The sequence below is a fragment of the Myxocyprinus asiaticus genome, chromosome 50 (assembly GCF_019703515.2).
Source record: "Myxocyprinus asiaticus isolate MX2 ecotype Aquarium Trade chromosome 50, UBuf_Myxa_2, whole genome shotgun sequence".
In the NCBI taxonomy this organism is placed as follows: Eukaryota; Metazoa; Chordata; class Actinopteri; order Cypriniformes; family Catostomidae; genus Myxocyprinus; species Myxocyprinus asiaticus.
Genome location: NC_059393.1, coordinates 7,980,779 through 8,002,568, shown reverse-complemented (window position 1 = coordinate 8,002,568; position 21,790 = coordinate 7,980,779). Strand labels below are relative to the sequence as shown.

At 40.1% G+C, this 21,790-nt stretch overlaps 1 protein-coding gene across 1 annotated transcript; it reads left to right on the top strand.

Annotated features, from left to right (window-relative positions):
- Positions 1-3,584: 3,584 nt before the first annotated feature.
- Positions 3,585-9,546, top strand: LOC127438742 (V-set domain-containing T-cell activation inhibitor 1-like). Its single transcript, XM_051694564.1, has 4 exons — positions 3,585-3,712; positions 6,724-6,764; positions 6,847-7,173; positions 7,522-9,546. The coding sequence occupies exons 1-4, from the start codon at positions 3,675-3,677 to the stop codon at positions 7,623-7,625; spliced, it is 510 nt and encodes a 169-aa protein (XP_051550524.1). The 5' UTR covers positions 3,585-3,674; the 3' UTR covers positions 7,626-9,546.
- The last annotated feature ends 12,244 nt before the right edge of the window (positions 9,547-21,790 follow it).

Below are 21,790 nucleotides of genomic sequence, written 5' to 3'. Positions count from 1 at the left end.
GCGGACCGGAACATCTCCCAGTCCACATGATCAAAACAGTCTTGTAGCATATAGTCTGATTGGTCCGACCAGCACTGGATCATTCTGAGGGCGGGTGCTTCCTGTTTCAATTTCTGCCTGTAAGCGGGCAGAAGCAGAACGGAAGAGTGGTCCGATTTGCCAAATGGTGGGTGGGGGAGGGATTTATAGCCATCCCGGAAGGGAGAGTAGCAATGGTCCAAAACCCGGTCCCCTCATGTGTTGAAACTGATGTGTTGGTAGTATTTTGGTGCTATTGACTTGAAGTTGACTTTGTTAAAGTCATCAGTCACAATGAACGCAGCCTCAGGGTGCGTGGTTTCCTGCTTGCTTATAATCCCATACAGTTCCTTGAGTGCCTGGTCTGTGTCGGCTTGTGGCGGGATGTACACAGCTGTGATAATGACCGCTGTGAATTCCCTCGGTAGCCAGAATGATTGACACAGGAGCATGAGAAATTCCAGATCAGGAGAGCAGAAAGACTTGATAGAATGTATGTTCCTCTGATCACACCAGGATTTGTTGATCATAAAACATACACCACCACCTCTGCTTTTACCTGAGAGGTCTTTTGTTCTGTCCGCTCGGTGCATGGAGAACCCAGCGGGTTCGATGGCTGAGTCTAGAATCTCTGCAGACATCCAAGTTTCTGTAAGGTAGATAATGCAGCAGTCCCTCGTCTCTCGTTGGAAAGAGATCCGCGCTCTCAGCTCGCAGAGCTTGTTGTCCAGAGACTGAACATTTGCTAGTAGTATACTGGGTAGTGGGGGTCGATTTGCACGACGTCTTACTCTGATGAGAACACCGGCTCTATTTCCCCTTTTCCTTTTCCTGCTACCCAGACAAAGGGCTCCACTGCCGTGTTTGTAAACAGCGGGTCGGCATTGAGGAATTTGAAGTCCAGTTTACGGTGTGCAATTGCAGAACCAATGTCCAAAAGTGTTTGTCTGTCGTAGACAATAAAGCAGACAACATCCAAGACAAAAAACATAAGAATTGTAAACAAAACAAACAAAAAACTACAATGTTGTGTCGGAGCTCGCAACGCAGCAGCCATACTCAGCGCCATCTTGAGTTAACAACATTTACACATCCTCTGTTGTGTCAACATTGCCCTAAAGGTTCTACACACCTATGCATCACTATGATCAAGGACTGGATCCATTAAAAGATTGAAGTCTCCATCAAAAACCATATCATGAAGGATCCCAGCTGCTGGTAACTTTCCCTCAAGATCTATAAAGAAGTTCTGATCATCAGCATTGGGTGCATAGATATTAGCCAAAATAAGATTTTACCCCTGTATTTCAGCCAAAACAATAATGATTCTTCATAAATTATCTTTAATCTGTTTGAGACATTTAAATTGTAAATGCTTAAATATCAGTGTGATGATTCCCCTGCTCTAACTCGAATCAGCACTACAAAACACATGCCCACCCCATGCCCTGCCAAGTTTTTCAGCTTCCTGTGGAGAAAGGTGCGTTTCTTTAAGGAACACTATATAAAAAATGTTATGCTTAAGAAAAGATATAACCTTCCTTCTTTTTATAGGGTGTCCCAGTCCATTAACATTCCACATGGTGAGAAACATTTTACCTATATTAAAGTGTGACATATTGACATGCAAAGAAAAATTGTGTACCCAATGCTAAATTATATAGACCACGATTCAACATTGATGTAACCATAAAATCCTTAATAACCCACAGAACAGAAATAAAATACGCTTTAAATTTGCACATAACAGTCCCAACTGGTGTCCATCCCCCAGAAATCGGATGGCACATGCACGCACGAGACCCTTTGTGTTGAACAAATTCTGAATAAGCCCGTCCAGGAAATTGATCATATCTTGACCTTCCTTTCCCTCTAGGACTCCAACAAAACAAAAATTATTATGTCTGCTTCGATTTTCCATATCCTCTATTTTTTCCAACACCTGATCCATAACAGATTTGGTGGACGCTAGGTTAGTCTGCAGCTCTTTTCTGGCTGCTTCCATAGACTCTATTTGCTTTTCAGCCTCGTCCATCCTTGTGATCAGCGCGGAAAGTTTCACCTCCATAGATGTTATCGCTCGACGTATTTCCGCGAGGCCCTCCATCTCGGTCGAAATTTTCTTTAGTGCTGGATAAATGTTCGCAATATCTTGACCTACATCCTCAGGCGCGCTGTCATTCCCAACCGGAACCCATCTTGCTCGAGAGGCATCAGAAGCATGCAACCAAATAATTTTTAATGTCCCCACAGGCCGATGATTTCAAATTCTTCGACATCCTACACTCCCCACGCAGTTTAACAATCAAAACTAAATCAGTTCTCACAAAGTAATGTTGATTGAAAGGATATTTGTCGCAAAGTATAGCGGTGAACGCCACTAGGCTGCTTCCACTCACATAGCCTCACGCGGCTCTACCCCCTGAGATGTATTGTTATATATACCTCGTGGGACATTTTTTGGCATATATCATCATGACATCACAGCAAATCAGATTTCTGACAGGTGTTGTGAGAAACAGAGTCCTCCCTGAAAATCGGGTTTCCCTCTGATGTCACATCAGTTCCATTGGCTGAGGGACCTATTAAAGGGTACTATATTCACTGCCTGAGTTGAAATCTTTTAAAATCGTTTAATGATGTATGCCAATATAACACTGTAAATACGACATTTAATGAGTTTTAACCCATAAGTTACACATAATAGTATAACTAAAGTTATAGATTGTGAAATTAAAGATGTGTCGTTGTTTGTGTTTTTCAGTTACCCCTAAACTTCAATGACATGCTATCATGATAACATGATGGGTTTTTGCTCATGCATTACAAACGGTTACCCCTATGGGGACTCGATTTACCGGGCGGACTTGCCAGAGACTTAGCAGAGATGGACCACTTCTATTTAAATAAGATTGAGGTATTACCTTCTAGACACTAGTGATGGGAAGATCCGATCATTTTACTGACTTGAATCTTTGAGTCTCGTTAAGCAAAATGAACGAATCTTTATTTAAGTCATTTCGTTCATTTGAGCCGAATTAAATTAAAATGTTACATTTTCAATAGCCAAATCCCCCCAACACGTCTACTTACGCAAACTTTGATTATAGTCCCAATAAGAAAAAATGTATAATGCAGCCAAGGACAAACGATGAAAAACAGAAATGATTAGTTCACCTCTGGAATCTTCTTGTGGGAGTCCTTCCTTCTTTTGTCACTGCATAGCGTATACGGCTGTCACGTGACAAAAGAACGAACGACTCGGACCAGAAGACTCGAGAGTTGAACTAATCATTTCTGTTTCCTGTGTAAGCAATGCATAGCGTATACGGCTGCCACGTGACAAAAGAACGAACGACTCGGCCAAAAGACTCGAGAGGGGAACTAATAATTTCTGTTTCCTGTACAGCGCCTATGCGGTTTTCACGTAACGAACGGAGGTTGCGCGGCCAACACAAAATGAACGAATCACTCTTCAGACTACTCGTTTTTCTGAGTCACATAAAAGATTCATTCAAAATGAACGAATCGTTCATGATCGACCAATCACTACTAGACACTACCCGCATGCTTTTGCTTTCGGTTTGACGTAAAAAAAAAAAAAAAAAAAAAAAAACACAAGTTCGAAGCCACATTTGAAAACATAGCTTATTTATATGATTTGTATGCACACAAATCGGTGCACCATGATCAGGTACGCTTTTCTAAATATTTCGCATGTGAATATTTCACACGCCGTTTCTCAGGAAATGAGCCTAAATGCTTGCTAATACTGTTTGATTTGTTTGATATAACGAATTACTTTGTTATACATATATTGAAGATAAAGCACCCAACACAAGTACTAAAAAATATTGGTACTGTACTTCATTGTTCAAATTTTTTAAACACTTTTATCTTTACACTGCGCGCTGGAGGGCTTAAAAAGTAGCATGATAAAACATGCTTGAACTTGTACGTTCACGCAAACATTCATCTAAAATGTGAACAGTTTAAATATAGACAGATACTTGATGATTATAAAAATAGAATTTTATTGAAATAACCATTAGAAAACGTTCTGTATAAGTGCCTTGATGGTCGTCACACAAAAACCTCCCTGTAACATTCTCGGAACATTATACATTCTTAGTTTATGGGTATATAAAAATAGAACTAAAAGAGATGATCCTAGAACATTAAGATTTAGTTTCCAAAAAAATAAATAAAAAAATAACCAAACGGGAACCATACACTAACATTAGGGGAACGTTTTGTGTTTGTTGATTTTTTTGTTTCTACATTATAATTTGTTGTGTTTCTTTTCACAAGTTCGACTGCCCATATAATCTTTGAGTGATAAAAGGTAAACGTATGTGGCAAAGGAGGGGCTCCAGGACGAGGCTCAATTTGAGCTCTAAATGTACCCCCTAAGGTACTACTTAAAAGGATAGTGCTCCCAAAAATGAAAATTCTCTCATTTCTTTTTTCTGCAGAACATAAATGAAGATTTTCAGAAGAATACTTCAACTCTGTAGGTCCATACAATGCAAGTAAATGGTGACCAGAACTTTGAATCTCCAAAAATCAGCATAAAAGTAATCCATACGACTCCAGAGGTTAAATCCATGTCTTCAAAAGTGATATGATACACTATATTGCCAAAAGTATTCGCTCATCTGCCTTTAGACGCATATGAAATTAAGTGACATCCCATTCTTAATCCATAGGGTTTAATATGACGTCGGCCCACCCTTTGCAGCTATAACAGCTTCAACTCTTCTGGGAAGGCATTCCACAAGGTTTAGGAGTGTGTTTATGGGAATTTTTGACCATTCTTCCAGAAGCGCATTTGTGAGGTCAGACACTGATGTTGGATGAGAAGGCCTTGCTCGCAGTCTTCGCTCTAATTCATCCCAAAGGTGCTCTATCGGGTTGAGGTCAGGACTCTGTGCAGGCCAGTCAAGTTCTTCCACACCAAACTCGCTCATCCATGTCTTTATGGACCTTGCTTTGTGCACTGGTGCGCAGTCATGTTGGAACAGGAAGGGGCCATCCCCAAACTGTTCCCACAAAGTTGGGAGCATGGGATTGTCCAAAATCTCTTGGTATGCTGAAGCATTCAGAGTTCCTTTCACTGGAACTAAGGGGCCAAGCCCAGCTCCTGAAAAACAACCCCACACCATAATCCCCCCTCCACCAAACTTCACAGTTGGCACAATGCAGTCAGACAAGTACCGTTCTCCTGGCAACCGCCAAACCCAGACTCGTCCATCAGATTGCCAGATGGAGAAGCGTGATTCGTCACTCCAGAGAACGCGTCTCCACTGCTCTAGAGTCCAGTGGCGGCGTGCTTTACACCACTGCATCTGACGCTTTGCATTGCACTTGGTGATGTATGGCTTGGATGCAGCTGCTCGGCCATGGAAACCCATTCCATGAAGCTCTCTACGCACTGTTCTTGAGCTAATCTGAAGGCCACATGAATTTTGGAGGTCTGTAGCGATTGACTGCAGAAAGTTGGCGACCTCTGCGCACTATGCGCCTCAGCATCCGCTGACCCTGCTCTGTCATTTTACGTGGCCTACCACTTCGTGGCTGAGTTGCTGTCATTCCCAATCGCTTCCACTTTGTTATAATACCACTGACAGTTGACTGTGGAATATTTAGTAGCGAGGAAATTTCATGACTGGACTTGTTGCACAGGTGGCATCCTAATACAGTACCACGCTGGAATTCACTGAGCTCCTGAGAGTGGCCCATTCTTTCACAAATGTTTGTAGAAGCAGTCTGCATGCCTAGGTGCTTCATTTTATACACCTGTGGCCATGGAAGTGATTGGAACACCTGAATTCAATTATTTGGATGGGTGAGCGAATACTTTCGGCAATATAGTGTATGTGTGGGTGAGGAACAGATCTATATTTAAGTCTTTTTTTACTGTAAACCTGTACTTTCACTTCCACATTCTTCTTCTTTTGTTTTAGGCGATTCGCATTCTTCGTGCATATCGCCATCTCCTGGTCGGGTCTGGTAAAAGATGGAGATTTATGGTAAAAAAAAAAAAAAAAAAAGGACTTAAATATTGATCTGTTTCTTACCCACACTTATCATATCACATCTGTAGACATGGAACTACTGGAGTTGTATGGATTACTTTTATGCTGCCTTTATGTGATTTTGAAGAATGGTGAAGTTTTGGTCACCATTCACTTGCATTGTATGGACCTACAGAGCTGAAATATTCTTCAAAAATCTTAATTTGTGTTCTGCAGAAGAAAGTCATACACATCTAGGATGGCATGAGGGTGAGTAAACGATGAGAGAATTTTCATTTTTAGGTGAACTATCCCTTTAATACTGGATTATTGTGGAGGAAGCCATAGGGCAGGAAGTCTTAAAAAGATTGAGGATGGAGATGGTAGAGTGTCACTAGATTGAGGTGAGTGGCGGTTTATACACTCTGCAGGTTGATTGGCAGATTAGGTGAGCAAGTTCCTCCCGAACTTTAGTTTAAGAACTCCATTTGTTTCCGTAAAGAATGAATGTGCATTCTCTGGAAAAGCCAATCACAATAGTACACAATAGTTTTACCTTTTGTTGCAAAACAAGCAAGTTGAGAAGCAGGTTTTCAACGGTTCGTCATGTTTTATCAAATCAGCATGTGCTGAAACTTGTTTAAAGTTACTGTAAAGGTAAATTTGTCATTCTTTCCAATGTTTACAGGCACTGTAGTTCATTTCTTCTGTTCATGCTGGTAGTTGAAGGTGAGCACTAAAACACTTACAGTATTAACACTAACACTTTTCTTTTTATGTATTTATATTGTTGTTCTTTTCTGTGTTTTAGGATCTTTGCAGGACAAAGTTGAGGGTTATTTTGGAGGATCTGCTGTCTTGCCGTGTTCTTCAAATGAAGATAAGCATACAATTGAAGAGATAGAAGTGCATTGGAGACACAATGAGAGCCTAAACGTGTTTGATATAATTAAGGGTAAAGATTCACTAGTTGGTCAAAAGTCAGAGTATAAGAACAGAGCTGAAACCTTTCCCCAGGAATATGTGAAAGGAAACTTTTCCCTCCGACTCAAGAATCTTACAAGCACTGATGCAGGAAAGTACTCATGCTACATCACAGAGGAATCAGACATTCAGGGAGTTGAGCTTCTCATTAAAGGTATGTAAAATGATTTAATAAAGTGTCTTTGTCATCTTTCATCAATATGCAATAACATGCTCTGCCTCTGAACTGACTTCGCTTTTTGACTGACATCGCCAAGACCGCTTAAGATTTAACCAGCATGGTTACAGCAATGGTTCATGTAGTCCTCCACAATTGCCCACTTTTATTCATTCCAATCAATTCCAGATTGATAAAATCAAGTCTTCTCCTACATTCTTTATTTGTTGCCACACAATTTGTCACATGAAAGTAAAATGTTCTTACATGCTGCTGTATAGCAGCTGTTTTTATGACTGGACACTCATGTTATCAGTAGTTTATTTCCTCAACTTTGTCTTACAGAGAGGCTGGTGAAAGAAAAACGAAACCAAGGAACACAAACAAGTCCAGAGATGTTTGCAACATTAATGCCTTTGTTTTCGATTTCAGTTCTGCTCTGTTTCTGAGGTGTATGATGTAACACGTTGCATTTATCCCAATAGATCGCAACAGTGTGTTTCTGGGAGTCATACATTTATTTTCCATATGTGCATTGTTTTTTAACAGTAACTTATAAACCTGTATGGCCAGACCTACCGTGAGCTCTGAAGTTGTTAATCAGTGGTATATGGTTTTGTTGAGGCCATTAGTACGTGTTATTTCAACTTCAATGTTTAAAAATCGTGCTTATTACAAGAATTGCCAATTAACTATACTACCCATGATCCTGAGGGGGAAAGTGCACTAGAGAAATCACTCCCATGATGCACTGTTAATGACAAGTCAGTCTTTTAACACTCTCAAACTACATATATTTTGACATATCTGAATAGTTTGCTATAAACTTAAAATTTATGTTTTCTATACTTACAATCAACAACTTAAAATTAAAGGTTTTATACATTTCCATAGTTTTTCATGCAATTACATCATTCCTCATGGGATTGTATTTCATTAAAAACACTTACAGTATTTTTGCCTGATTTTTAAATACTTTTTTGTAATGTTGTGAATCACCTCGGAGCTTGTTGGTTTAGTTCATTGTTTAGAACTCATAAGAAGACTGAAAAAAATTGGTGGGCTCTATTACAGTATCTTAACAGATAACTTACAGTACAGTATAGATATACTGTATAGATATATGGTTGGATATTTCCCTGATGTCTTTCATTTGCAGTATTATGTATTGTATTCCGTTTTATTGTTTCTCTAAAGTGGTCATATTTAGTTTTTTTAGTACGTCGCACTATTTTCTTTTATTTCAAAAGACCAAGTAAAATTTGATGGGTTGAGAAAACGTTTAACAACAAACATAAATAATCTCCTTAAAAGAAAAATTTTGGGTTGCTACTACTATTTAATTTACTATTTTTTATGGTCTCCAACCATAGGAAATTTTCCAACTTATTTTCATTTAAACCTTATTTTACTAAGCAAATTGTGTTATCCTTTCATTAGAAGATGCAATAATCTGTTCTTCTGTGCTTTTATACAAAAAATAATTAGCAGTATTTTTCAAAGTTTTTTTTTTTTTAAGCTTAAGTTGCCATGTGAACCATATATTAATTACATTTTTGTTTTAATTTTTATTTATAAACCATTTTTATTACGTATGCATATTAAAAGCAGACGTTGATGAAGTATGTTGTTGAAGATTGTTTTGTATAAAAATATTTTTTTGTTTTTTCAAATCACTGTCAATAATCAATTTCACATTGTGACAACTTTCCCCACTACAGGATTTACATGTGTTAAATGAACTCTGTATCTTAAAGGGATAGTTCACCCAAAAATGAAAATGTACATGGACCAAAAGAGCTGAGATATTCTTCTAAAAATCTATGTTTGTGTTCTGCAGAAGACAGAAAGTTATACACATCTGGGATGGCATAAGGGTGATTAAATGATGAGAGAATTTTCATTTTTGGGTGAACTATCCCTTTAATAACACTGAAAATGTTCAATAGCTGTGTTGTTGTTGTTGTTGTTGTTGTTGTTGTTGTCAAGACTTTAAGAAATGTACCTATATAGAAACTGACTTTTAAACATAGACACACCCTGCGAAATAATCATGGAGTATTTATGAGTATTCAAGGAGTGATAACTTGCCCCATTTTGAAAGTGCAGCCATGCCAATAATGGGTTTACAGTATGAACAATCCAGGACAATATAATATCATCTGTTTAAACATTTGAGACTGGAGTATAGAACTGGTTAATTTATTTAATATAAATAAACTTGTTTTATACTCCAAAAGAAGAGGGCCATGTGTCCTGTCCAATGACACAATTTTTTTTAAAATAATTCTTCACTGTGTTTAAAATAAGCAGTAGCATATTGCACCCAACACCTAGAGCTCCAAACGGGAAATAAAAAAAATAAAAAAAACACCTTTTATATTTTCTGATTTGTTTGGGAATTTCATAGTATATAGCAGTTGATTTGTATTACTAATCATTTAAACATACAGCCACATTTAATACATATGGTGAACTATCCAAAAAAAAGACAACGTTACCTACCTTGAACTCTTCCTGCCTGATCACACTACACACTGCCCGCAGGGAGCCAAGAACAAAAATGCTATTCTCACAGGAATTACTTCCTTATATAGTCTCATATTCAGTATTATAGTCCTGCCCTCAAAACTATAAAACACTGTTTACGTTCCATCTTAGTCAAGTGATTTTGGAAGTGACAATGAGGTGATATTGAGTGTTAGTATTCTTCATATATCTGAAAGATAAAGCAGTTTAAAGGATTTACCTATTGCTCAAAGTGCAGATTACAGTAATATTCATTGGCCACACCAAAGCCCTAAATTGGGCCAGTGCTGTCCTCTAGAGGTCATTAACAGTAACGATACATTATGGTGGGGTGTTCAAGATTTTAAAGCTTTTTACTCACCCCTGTGTTGTTTCAAACCCATATGACTTATTTATTTATTCTATGGAACACAAAAGGAGAATTTTTGAAGAATCGTTATGCAGCTCTCATACAATGACAGTTCATTATGACTTTTCTTTCAAGCTCCAAAAAGGACAAAACACCTTAAAATACACCCACTGGTACACAAATCAAATCACTTTGTCACTCAACCATATACACAAATGCAGCAGTGGGTGAAAGTCTTGGGTGCAGTTTCAAGCAACATAGCAGTCATGACAGTGATACCTCCAATTCAGCATACCTCCTATCAGAAGCTAATTGTCTAAAGGCTTGATATCATTTTCTGGAATTTTCCAAGCTGCTTAAAAGCACAGTTAACTTAGTGTATGTAAACTTCTGACCCACTGGAATTGTGAAATAGTCAATTAAAAGTGAAACAATCTGTCTGTAAACAATTGTTGGAAAAATTACTTGTGTCATGCACAAAGAAGATACGTACGGTCTTGTACGAATCTATAGTTTGCTAATATTAAATCCGTGGAGTAGTTAAAAAATGAGTTTTAATGACTTCAAACTAAGTGTATGTAAACTTCTGACTTCAACAGTATATTATTATAATTATTTATTATATACCTTATTATACATTATTACACTTTGCTCTGGAATTCTCGATTTTGATAGGTCAGTGGCACCATCTAGCAGTGTGATATCTGAGTAACAACTGTACATCAGGGAATTAAAGGAAAAGGCTATTCTGGGTCCAATACAAATTAAGCTCAACTGGCAACATTTGTGGCATAATGTTGATAACCACAAAAAAATAATTTCGTAAATAAATAATCGTCCGTCCTTTTCTTTGAAAAAGCAAAAATCGAGGTTACAGTGAGGCACTTACAATGAAAGTGAATGGGGCCAATTTTTGGAGGGTTTAAAGACAGAAATGTGAAGCTTATAATTTTATAGAAACACTTACATTAATTCTTCTGTTAAAACTCATGTATTATTTTAGCTGTAAAGTTGTATAAATAGCCATTTTTACAGTCAGTTTAGGGTTTGTTTGACAGTACATCGTCATGGCAGTAGAGCTTGAAATTGGCTAGAACTTTATACAGAAAAGGTTAGTAAGCAATTTTATCACACTAAAATCATATTAGGACACATTTTGTTTATGTCTTGTGTCTATAATTTTGAAAAAGTGAGCATTTTAACATTCAAAAATTGGTCCCCTTTCACTTCAGTTGTAAGTGCCTCACTGGAACCAAGATAGTTTTTTTTGTTGTTGTTTTTTAAGAAAATGAGGGGCAAGTCAAAATTATTTTTTGTGGTTATCAATATTATGCTACAGATGATGTTGATTGAGCTTAATTTGTATTGACTTGAATATTCATTTAAGGGTAAAAGACTGTTCATCCGTGTATTGCGTGTCGTCTTTCCTGCTTCTCGGATAACTGTGCGATCTCTACTAAAACCAATGTTTCATGTCCTTTTTTTTTTTTTTTGGCAAGTAATCTTGTAAAAAGATGCTAAATGAGCAGTCAGACGTTCATTAATTACAAATAAACACCAAAAGGTGGATTTCAGCTGTTCAGCAATTTATTACTGAACACAGTGTGGCACGGGACAAGTTTTGATTGTTGAGTGCGGACGGGACTGAAACATCTGCATTGACCTCTTTTTTGTAAGGTTTGAAAGTTCCGGGCAGGAGCAGGACAAAATATGGCATATTTTTGTGGGAGCGGCACAGAATCTTAAGGGTGCTGATCTGAAAAATCTATACCGCACAGACCTCTAGACCAAACAGTGACTAATTTATACCTATATCAAATGTTTCACCTTACATTGATTCAAGTCCAAAGCACATGACCGCTAGCTGCATCCAATCAGCATGATCACATTGGAAATCCATTAGCCCTGAAATCAGCCGAATTACTGACAAGCGCCATCTCTCAAAAATTTTTGCATCATTTAAAATGTTTTCACCTTTCCTTGGCGCTACTGATAGCATGTTGACCGCGCAATTTCTGTGACTTGGGTTCTGGACCCATGAAAACCAGTAAGTAATCACATTATATAAACAATGATAAGCGTGGTCTGTAGGTTGCATTTTTGCTCTAAAATGACATTTTTACTCCATGATGGTTAGGATTGGATGTATGGTCCTATGTGTAGTAGGGTTAATAAAACATGCATTAATGTTTACATTTCTGTACATCATTTACAACTACAACTCGCTTTTGGCACCATCCTGTGGACATTTCACCTCAACACTTGTAGCTTGGACCACTGGGAGCAGTAGTTCAAATTTCGGTAAGCACAGACTGATTTCAGCAACACAACTTTCAACCTCCTGTCACCCAATTCACAATGTAATCAGTCTGCAACTAACCAGTTTTACTGGTCAACCGTTGTTAGCCTCCAACATCATTTTATATACAATGGACCAATGAATGTTCTCAGACTCTCTGGGCTGCAGAAACATATGTATGAATACTCTACATTCTGTCACGGTCCTGTTGCTCTGTCAGTCTGTGTTTTTGTCTGACAGGACCGTGACATTATCTGCCCCTGTCGGTCTTTGTGCGAGTGCACGTTTCGGTTATATTCCCTGCAGTGCGCTCTTCAGTCCATTCTGTTTCATGTCTGGAGTGGGGTGTCTGGGTCACAAACTGTTTTCATGTTGTGCTGAGGGTCGGTCACTTCGATCTTATGTATCGGGTGCGTGTGTGGATGGACTCTCACACAAATGTCTTGTCTCTTTTGTCGCCTGTTGCGTGCATCACGTTGCATTTGCCTCACGATGTACGCTCAGGTTTCGTTTTGTGTGAGAGTATGTGGCACCGTCTTGTTTGTCAATTGGCACGTGTGTATATTGCCTTATTTTCTGGGTGATGTACACTCATGCCATTCGGATGTCTTACGGTCTTGTGAGAACACATGGCTTTGTTATCGTTTCTGTATCGCTGCATGTTTCTCTGTCTTACTATTAATTATGGAATAATTAAATAACAATTAAATAGAATTTAACTCATTAAATTCTATTCTCGGGGCACCACTCTTTGAAAAGAGAAAAATGATAGCAAGTTACTGATTGAGTCTCACAAAACAAAATCTACCCTGTAGGTTGAGTATCTTAATTGTTAATCAAGACAATCAAAAAGGGGAAAAACTAGTTAAATTATTGCTATACAAATCTAATAGTAATCTAGTTACAGTTAGTTTCTAACACCAATAAAATAACAGTACTCTGAGGTAACTTGGGAGTTCTTGATGTGGCAGAGGCTGGCTTCAACAATATTCAAACAAAAACAAACAGGAGTACTTATAATATAACAAGATTTATAATAATCAAGCAGTAGTGAACACAGCCAATACTATCCAAATATAATCCAAAAAGAAATCAAGGAAATCCTAAACTAACAGTGGAGCTATATGCTAGTGTGTGTGTGTGTGTGTGTGTGTGTCCAGATGTGGTAACAAGGAATCAAAATGGAGGATCAGGTTCAAAATGGAGGGTTTGATCCAAATCGGAGCTGATATCACGTGAGGGTGGAAATGAGCGGACACACAAAGGAACTGACGAAACAGTCGAACACAAATTGCGGCGCCGCTCACTCAATGAATATCAGTGAGAGAGTGAGAGAGAGAGGAAAAGTGCATGCAGTTTAATTAAGGGTAACCGCTCGTAACAGCGGGACTGAATTACTAGTTCAGATCGCTCAAAACTAATGTAACCCCAAAAGAAAACTAAATACAAATCTCCCAACTCGAAACAGCGAGCAGAGTTTAACATACAAATATACTCAAAACATCAGCATTTAGAATCAAAAATACGATTTAGTTTCACAAGAAAAAAAAAAAAAAAGTTTCTAAATTAAATCTGCCCAGATATCAAGCCTTACTTGGGAAATCCTGTATGATTTCAGTAGGGTTGTCCATTAGAATTCCTGTTGCATTGAGCAGTCAGGAGAAACGGTCTGGATGGTCCCTTGTCTTACGCTCGTCAGCGAAAAGACGCGTCTCTGCTTTATTTTTCGGATCCAGCAATGGAGAATGCAGTCAACGTTGAATGAAGAGGGAGAAGGGAAACTGGTCGCCTTTCCGTTTTTCAAAATAAATTCACTGTTGCTTTACAGTGAAACTGAACCGGTTGTTATAAGTATACTATAAGACTTGAACAAAGCTAAGTTAATCTTACTCTACCGTGGCCAAATGGTGAGGTTAGAAAAATGTGGTTTCTTTGTTCTCAGTCCAAAACGGAGGGAAAACTCTTTCAGTACGTGCACAGTACAGATGTCCCTTAACAGCCAGGCAGAGTTTAGCACAGAGAGGCTGAACTTCATCTGTCCGCTGGTTTTATTGACAAGATGACGTCATCGGTCGTAGGCCGCTTTCAACCAATGGCGTTTGTGACTGGGTCCATGGGCGGGACTTCGCATCCAGTTGTGAATTTGAGAAGGATCCTGGGAAACTGAGTTCAATGTCTCTCCTTTGATTATAGAACAAAGGGCCATGCGGTCTCTGCTGCCATTTTGAGTGGGCCAAGGCCCTACACACTCCAAATCGGCAGGCAAATAGAGGTAGTCGTTAAGCAAGCGGTATAATCCATTAAACAAAACAGACAGTCCAACAAGGCAAACAAAACAAAGTAGTATCCAAAAGGCAGTAAATCCAGGAAAACAGACAATGGTCATAACATGAAAACAATCAAAGGAAAAATGCTTGGTAAGGCAGGGTAAACTGGCAATACTTCACAAAGTCAAAATGGAACAGCATGGTATTTATAGTTCAAACAGGAAGTCACCAAAGAAGAAATGGTACAGAGTTAGTATTCAGGAGAGGGTTCCCTCTTGTGGTTGGTAGGAGGGGTAACAACCTGGGATGTTACAGGCCTCTGTCAGACACGATGTCCTCTGGTATTCCATAAACCTTAAAGACTTGGTGGAACAAAGCAAGTAAACCCTTGAGAGGGACAAGTCTACATGATTTAGAAAATCGATCCATTACCAGAATGGTAGTGTTACCATGGGAGTTTGGCAGGTCTTTGACGAAGTTGATGGACAAGTGGAACCATGGTCTTTGTGGTATTGGCAGTGGTTGAAGCAATCCCGTGGGCAGTTCTCTGGGGGTCTTGGATTGGGCACACACCTGACAAGACTTTACATAGTTACATCATGAATCAAAGTTAGCCACTAGAAGGAATTACGCACAAGGGTAACATTTCTTTGGATGCAAGGATGTCCAGTGCTCAAGGATGTAGAGCTTGGGGTACGTAGTGCTTGGTCGGGGGGCAGTTAGGAGGTGACGATTCATGCTGTTGTGCTCATTGTATCTCCTCCATGATGCCCCAACTAATCGGTGCTATGATGACAGATGGTGGCAGAATAGACCCAGGGTGAGGTTGGAGGTAGGGTGGATCATGTCTGAGTGAAAGTGCATCTGCCTTGCTGTTCTTGCTGCCATGGCGGTAAGTGACGGTATAATTGAATCTGGTGAAAAACAATGACCAACGGGCTTGACATGGGTTCAATCTCTTGGATGCCTTGATATATTCAAGATTTTGTGATCGGTGATAACCTGGAAAGGGTGGACTTCCCCCTTTAACCAGTGACGCCATTCTTCGAGGGCTGCTTTCATGGAAAGTAATTCCTTATTTCCCACATCATAGTTACATTCTGCAGAGTTACATTTTCTGGAGAAAAAGGCACAAAGGTAAAGCTTGCCTGGTGTTCCGTGACGTTGTGACAGGACCGCTCCAATCCCGCAATCTGAAGTCTACCTCAACGACGAAGGGAAGATTGGGATCAGGATGTTTCAGTATCGGAGCGGTCGTGAAGCTTGACTTGAGGGAGATGAAGGCCTGGTATGCGGCATCGTTCCAAGGCAATTTGTTGGGCTTTCCCTTGAGCAACGACGTGAGTGGGGCCGCAATGATGCTGTAATTCCTAATGAAATGGCGATAGAAGTTGGCGAAGCCCAGAAACTGCTGTAGTTCCTTGATTTTTGAAGGTCGAGGCCATTCGGTGACTGTTGTTATTTTAGAGACATCCATTTCTACACCTTGATGGCTGATATTGTAGCCTAGGAAAGTGGTATGGGAGGTATGGAACAAATTTTTCTGCCTTGACAAATAGTTGGTGTTCCTAAAGACGTGATAGAACTGTTTTGACCTGCTGGATGTGTTGTTCCATGTTTTGTGAGTAGATTAGGATGTCATCAACATAAGGCACCACACAATGATTCAGTAAGTCTCTGAATATCTCATTGATAAAAGACTGAAAAACCGAGGGGGCGTTAGCAAGTCCATATGGCATGACCAAATATTCATAGTGCCCCCTGGTGGTGATGAAAGCAGTTTTCCACTCATTCCCTTCTCAGATCATGAAAAGGTTATAAGCACTTCTCAGATCAAGATTGGTATAGATCTTTGCCTCACGGAGTTGTTCAAGGGCTGAGTGGATAAGCGGTAATGGGTAACGGTACTTTATGAAGACAGAGTTCAGGCCTCGGTAGTCAATACAGGGATGTAGACCTCCATCCTTCTCTACAAAAAAAGAACCCTGCAGCAGCTGGGGAGGTAGAGGGATGGATGTAACCGGAGGCAAGGGCTTCCTCAATGTAATTCTCCATGGCGAGGGTCTCGGAGCATGACAATGCATTTGCCTTGCTTCTCGGTGGGGCTGTATTGTACAGAAGTTCAATGGTGCAGTCCCATGGATGAGGAGGAGGAAGTTGTGTAGCTTTGATTTTGCTAAACACCTCACTGAACTCTGCATACTCCTTGGGGGAAATCGCAGGCTCTTTCTGTGATTCTGGGCTCTCATTACTGGTGATAAGGCATGGAAACAGCAAAATGGAGACAATGTTTGTGACAAACTTGACCACTGCATGAGCTCACCTTGGTTCCAAGATATTGATGGGTCATGGATGGCCAGCCAGGGATGACCCAGGATAAGAGCATGCTTGGGTGAGTTGATGACATATAGTGAGATTTCTTTCTACATGAAAGTCCAACCTTGATGGTTATCAGAACAGTCTGTTGGGTTATGTCAGTACCAATAGGAGTGTTGTCAACAGTGGTGATGTTAATCGTTGGGGAGCATTGAATGGTGGGTATGTTGAGATCTTGTACAATCTCCTGATTAATGAGATTAACAGCAGCACCAGAATCCACTATTGCTGTAACACTCTTTACATGATCACTAATGGAGACTTCTACAGGTAACAGAAAATTGTGAAACGTGTGATACAGTGTTCATTGTACTCACATTTTGCCTTGACTCAGGAGAACGATTTCTTGTATGGGCATGCAGCGTTGAGATGACCTGGTGAGCCACAATAAAAGCAAAGGTTTTCGTTGCGTCGACATCGGCATTCCTCCATGGAAACGCGAGTGTAAGCAACTTGCATGGGTTCGGGTGATACAGTGGATGCCTGGGCATGTTCTGAGACTGTAGAATTCGATGTGAAGGGAAACTGAGGCCATGAAGCATGTTATCAATCTTGATGGCCATAGTTATGTATTCAGAAAGATTTGTACCTTCACCCTTGCAGGTCAGTTTTGTCCTGAATTTCAGGTTAAGCCCTTCATGGAAAACAGTCTTCAGAGCGACATCATTCCACCCACTCTGAGCCACAAGTGTCTTGAACAGAACTGCATAATCCACTGCTGATCGATGACCCTGGCATTGATGAAGTAGCTGAACAGATATACACTATATTGCCAAAAGTATTCGCTCATCTGCCTTTAGATGCATATGAACTTAAGTGACATCCCATTCTTAATCCATAGGGTTTAATATGACGTCAGCCCACCCTTTGCAGCTATAACAGCTTCAACTCTTCTGGAAAGGCTTTCCACAAGGTTTAGGAGTGTGTTTATGGGAATTTTTGACCATTCTTCCAGAAGCGCATTTGTGAGGTCAGACACTGATTTCGGACGAGAAGGCCTGGCTCGCAGTCTTCGCTCTAATTCATCCCAAAGGTGCTCTATCGGGTTGAGGTCAGGACTCTGTGCAGGCCAGTCAAGTTCTTCCACACCAAACTCGCTCATCCATGTCTTTATGGACCTTGCTTTGTGCACTGGTGCGCAGTCATGTTGGAACAGGAAGGGGCCATCCCCAAACTGTTCCCATAAAGTTGGGAGCATGGAATTGTCCAAAATCTCTTGGTATGCTGAAGCATTCAGAGTTCCTTTCACTGGAACTAAGGGGCCAAGCCCAGCTCCTGAAAAACAACCCCACACCATAATCCCCCTCCACCAAACTTCACAGTTGGCACAATGCAGTCAGACAAGTACCGTTCTCCTGGCAACCGCCAAACCCAGACTCGTCCATCAGATTGCCAGATGGAGAAGCATGATTCGTCACTCCAGAGAACGCGTCTCCACTGCTCTAGAGTCCAGTGGCAGCGTGCTTTACACCACTGCATCCGACGCTTTGCATTGCACTTGGTGATGTATGGCTTGGATGCAGCTGCTCGGCCATGGAAACCCATTCCATGAAGCTCTCTACGCACTCTTCTTGAGCTAATCTGAAGGCCACATGAACTTTGGAGGTCTGTAGCGATTGACTCTGCAGAAAGTTGGCGACCTCTGCGCACTATGCGCCTCAGCATCCGCTGACCCTGCTCTGTCATTTTACGTGGCCTACCACTTCGTGGCTGAGTTGTTGTCATTCCCAATCGCTTCCACTTTGTTATAATACCACTGTCAGTTGACTGTGGAATATTTAGTAGCGAGGAAATTTCACGACTGGACTTGTTGCACAGGTGGCATCCTATCACAGTACCACGCTGGAATTCACTGAGCTCCTGAGAGCGGCCCATTCTTTCACAAATGTTTGTAGAAGCAGTCTGCATGCCTAGGTGCTTCATTTTATACACCTGTGGCCATGGAAATGATTGGAACACCTGAATTCAATTATTTGGATGGGTGAGCGAATACTTTTGGCAATATAGTGTATCTTGGCCGCCTGCTGGCTACTCGAAGACTTTGTGGATTTGTTGAACGAAGTAATCAAATGAAACCTGGATTTGAGTATCTTTATCCCAAACAGCGGCGGCCCAATCAAGAGCTTTGCCGGTAAGCAGTGACAAAAAAAAAACAAAAAAAAAAAAAAAAAAAAAAAAAAAAAAACACACATTTCCTGGCATCTTGATCAAATGATTCAGGCTGATTTGAGAAAAATACCTTGCATTGTTGTAAAAAACCCCAGCATTTTTCAGCAGAACCATCAAACTTATCAGGTAGAGCAAAGCTTACCGGTTTAGCATGGGGAGCTGGCAGTGAGTGAATGTATTGTCAAACATTCGTTGGCAGCTCGTAGGTTGTTCAGCTGGTCTTGGTAACCCCTTAATACCTCGCACTGGTGCGCGAATGCGGCCTGGAGCTGTGAAACTTCCGCTGGATCCATGAAGTATTCTGTAATGAACTGGCCATGGAGACAGTGTTAGGATCCATGTGCTGGAAGTTTATTATGAACACAAGCAAACAATCCAAATTGGCAGGCAAATAGAGGTAGTCATTAAGCAAGCAGTATAATCCAGTAAACCAAAAAGACAGTCCAACAAGGCAAACAAAACAAAGGGGTATCCAAATGGCAGTAAATCCAGGAAAACAGGCAATGGTCATAACATGAAAACAATCAGCAAAGGCAATGGAAAATCACTAGGTAAGGCAGGGTAAACTGGCAATATGTTGCAAAGTCAGAATGGAACAGCATGGTATTTATATAGTTTAAACAGGAAGTCACCAAAGAAGAAACGGTACAGAGTTAGTATTGGGGAGAGGGCTCCCTCTGGTGGTTGGTAGGAGGGGTAACAACCTCGGATGTTACACTCACCTGCCCTGTCTCGTTAACCTGTTGATTTCTATCCTTATTTTAGTCTCCTCGTGTGTGCTGTCCAGTGCCAGTTCGTCTTGTTTCCTGTCATGCTTGTATCCAGTTGGTCTTGTTTTTTTGTTTTGTTTTGTTTTTTTTGTTGTTGTTTTTTAGTAAAAATGAATTTCAGGCTCAACTTGTGCTATTGTTGGCTGTCATAACAACTCAAAGTAGTAAATGATATCAACGTAACTAACCTCAGACCATCACTTCATGACATCTACATACTCAGGTGAGGCACTTTCAATAAAAAACAGTCATCTCGACTCTGTAAAGTATCGGCACTATATAGCCACATGTTTTTTGACAATTTTTACAAATGCAATACCTTAAAGCTACACTATGTAACTTTTGGCCTTCTAGTGGTTAAAAAATAAAACTGCATGCGTCTTGCGGAAGAACATTGTTTTGGTTGTGGTTTGGCTGTGCTCCTCTGCACGGATGAATGTGGTTCGAGGCATACACTGGATACAGGATATCTGATCAGAGCGAATGGACAAATAAATAACGAAAGAAAGGAAAAGACAGATATCCAAAAACATGTCAAATGGCACATATCTTATGTTGTTTTTTGTTTTGTTTTTTTAATCCCCTTTTTCTCCCCAATTTGGAATGCCCAATTCCCACTACTTAGTAGGTCCTCGTGGTGGTGCGGTTACTCAGCTTAATCCGGGTGGCGGAGGACAAGTCTCAGTTGCCTCTGCTTCTGAGACCATCAATCAGCGCATCTTATCATGTGGCTCGCTGTGCATGACACCACGGAGACTCACAGCATGTGGAGGCTCATGATACTCTCCGCAGTCCATGCACAACTTACCACATGCCCCACTGTGAGCGAGAACCACGAATCGCGACCACAAGGAGGTTACCCAATGTGACTCTACCCTCCCTAGCAACCGGGCCAATTCGGTTGCTTAGGAGACCTGGCAGGAGTCACTCAGCACACCTTGGATTCGAACTCGCGACTCCAGGGGTGGTAGTCAGCGTCAATACTCGCTGAGCTACCCAGGCCCCCACTGTTTACATTTTTAACAAAACTGCACGAAATATAGGGTACAACGGGGCTAAAGGCTCCGCGGTGTAAAAGGCTCCATTGGATTTATTTTTTCTCAAAACACTAAATAGCAACAAAAACTACCACAGCACTTTACTAAACATCTGTTTTTCACTATGAACTGCAAAATTGTCCTATTCTATGAGGTCAATGTGTGTAATGTCTAAAGGTTGATTTTGAGGCAATTTGATCTAATTCATCTTATTTTTTAAAATGTTGCAAATTTCTTTTGAGACAAAATACTTATTTATCATTTTCAGTATTGTTTAAGGTCATTAAATCAATATTTTTTCAATAACTGTCCAATAAGTGAAAGGATAATATTTGGGGTAAAAAGCTCCCCCGTGGCAGGAGCTAAAGCCTCCTATTAAACACATTGTTTTGTTTTTGTTTTTAAAGTGGGGTGAATAGATTTGCTATGAAGAATGTTCAAAGTGGGCTCACATTTATCCAATCATAATAGATATTAGTTTGTTTATAGAATACTTGAGATGTAATAAAATGCCAAATGTGTTTGAAATTAACAGGTTATTTTGAGTAAGCATCATCTTAATTTGTTACTCAAAAAAGCATCTTGCTGTCTCAAAATTATCTGCATTAGTTGACAAATTGTGCCCTGTAACTATTGCCCCAGTATCTACACGATATCACTTTAAAACCCATAGGGGCCTTTTACCCCAAGTGAGGGAGCCTTTTACCTCAAGTGTGGGGTAAAAGGCACCGTCACCACCTTTTTATTTTTTTTTTTACTGAATTTTAATTGAAACAACCTTCCGTACAAATTATGTTGCTCCATCAATAATTATAATT

Bases quoted from the DNA above. Each gene is read 5' to 3' on its own strand.
- LOC127438742 (XM_051694564.1), top strand. From the start codon at position 3,675: ATGATTTGTATGCACACAAATCGGTGCACCATGATCAG. The intron at 3,713-6,723 runs GTACGCTTTTCT...CAATGTTTACAG, and splicing joins AATCGGTGCACCATGATCAG to GCACTGTAGTTCATTTCTTC. The intron at 7,174-7,521 runs GTATGTAAAATG...TTTGTCTTACAG, and splicing joins AGTTGAGCTTCTCATTAAAG to AGAGGCTGGTGAAAGAAAAA.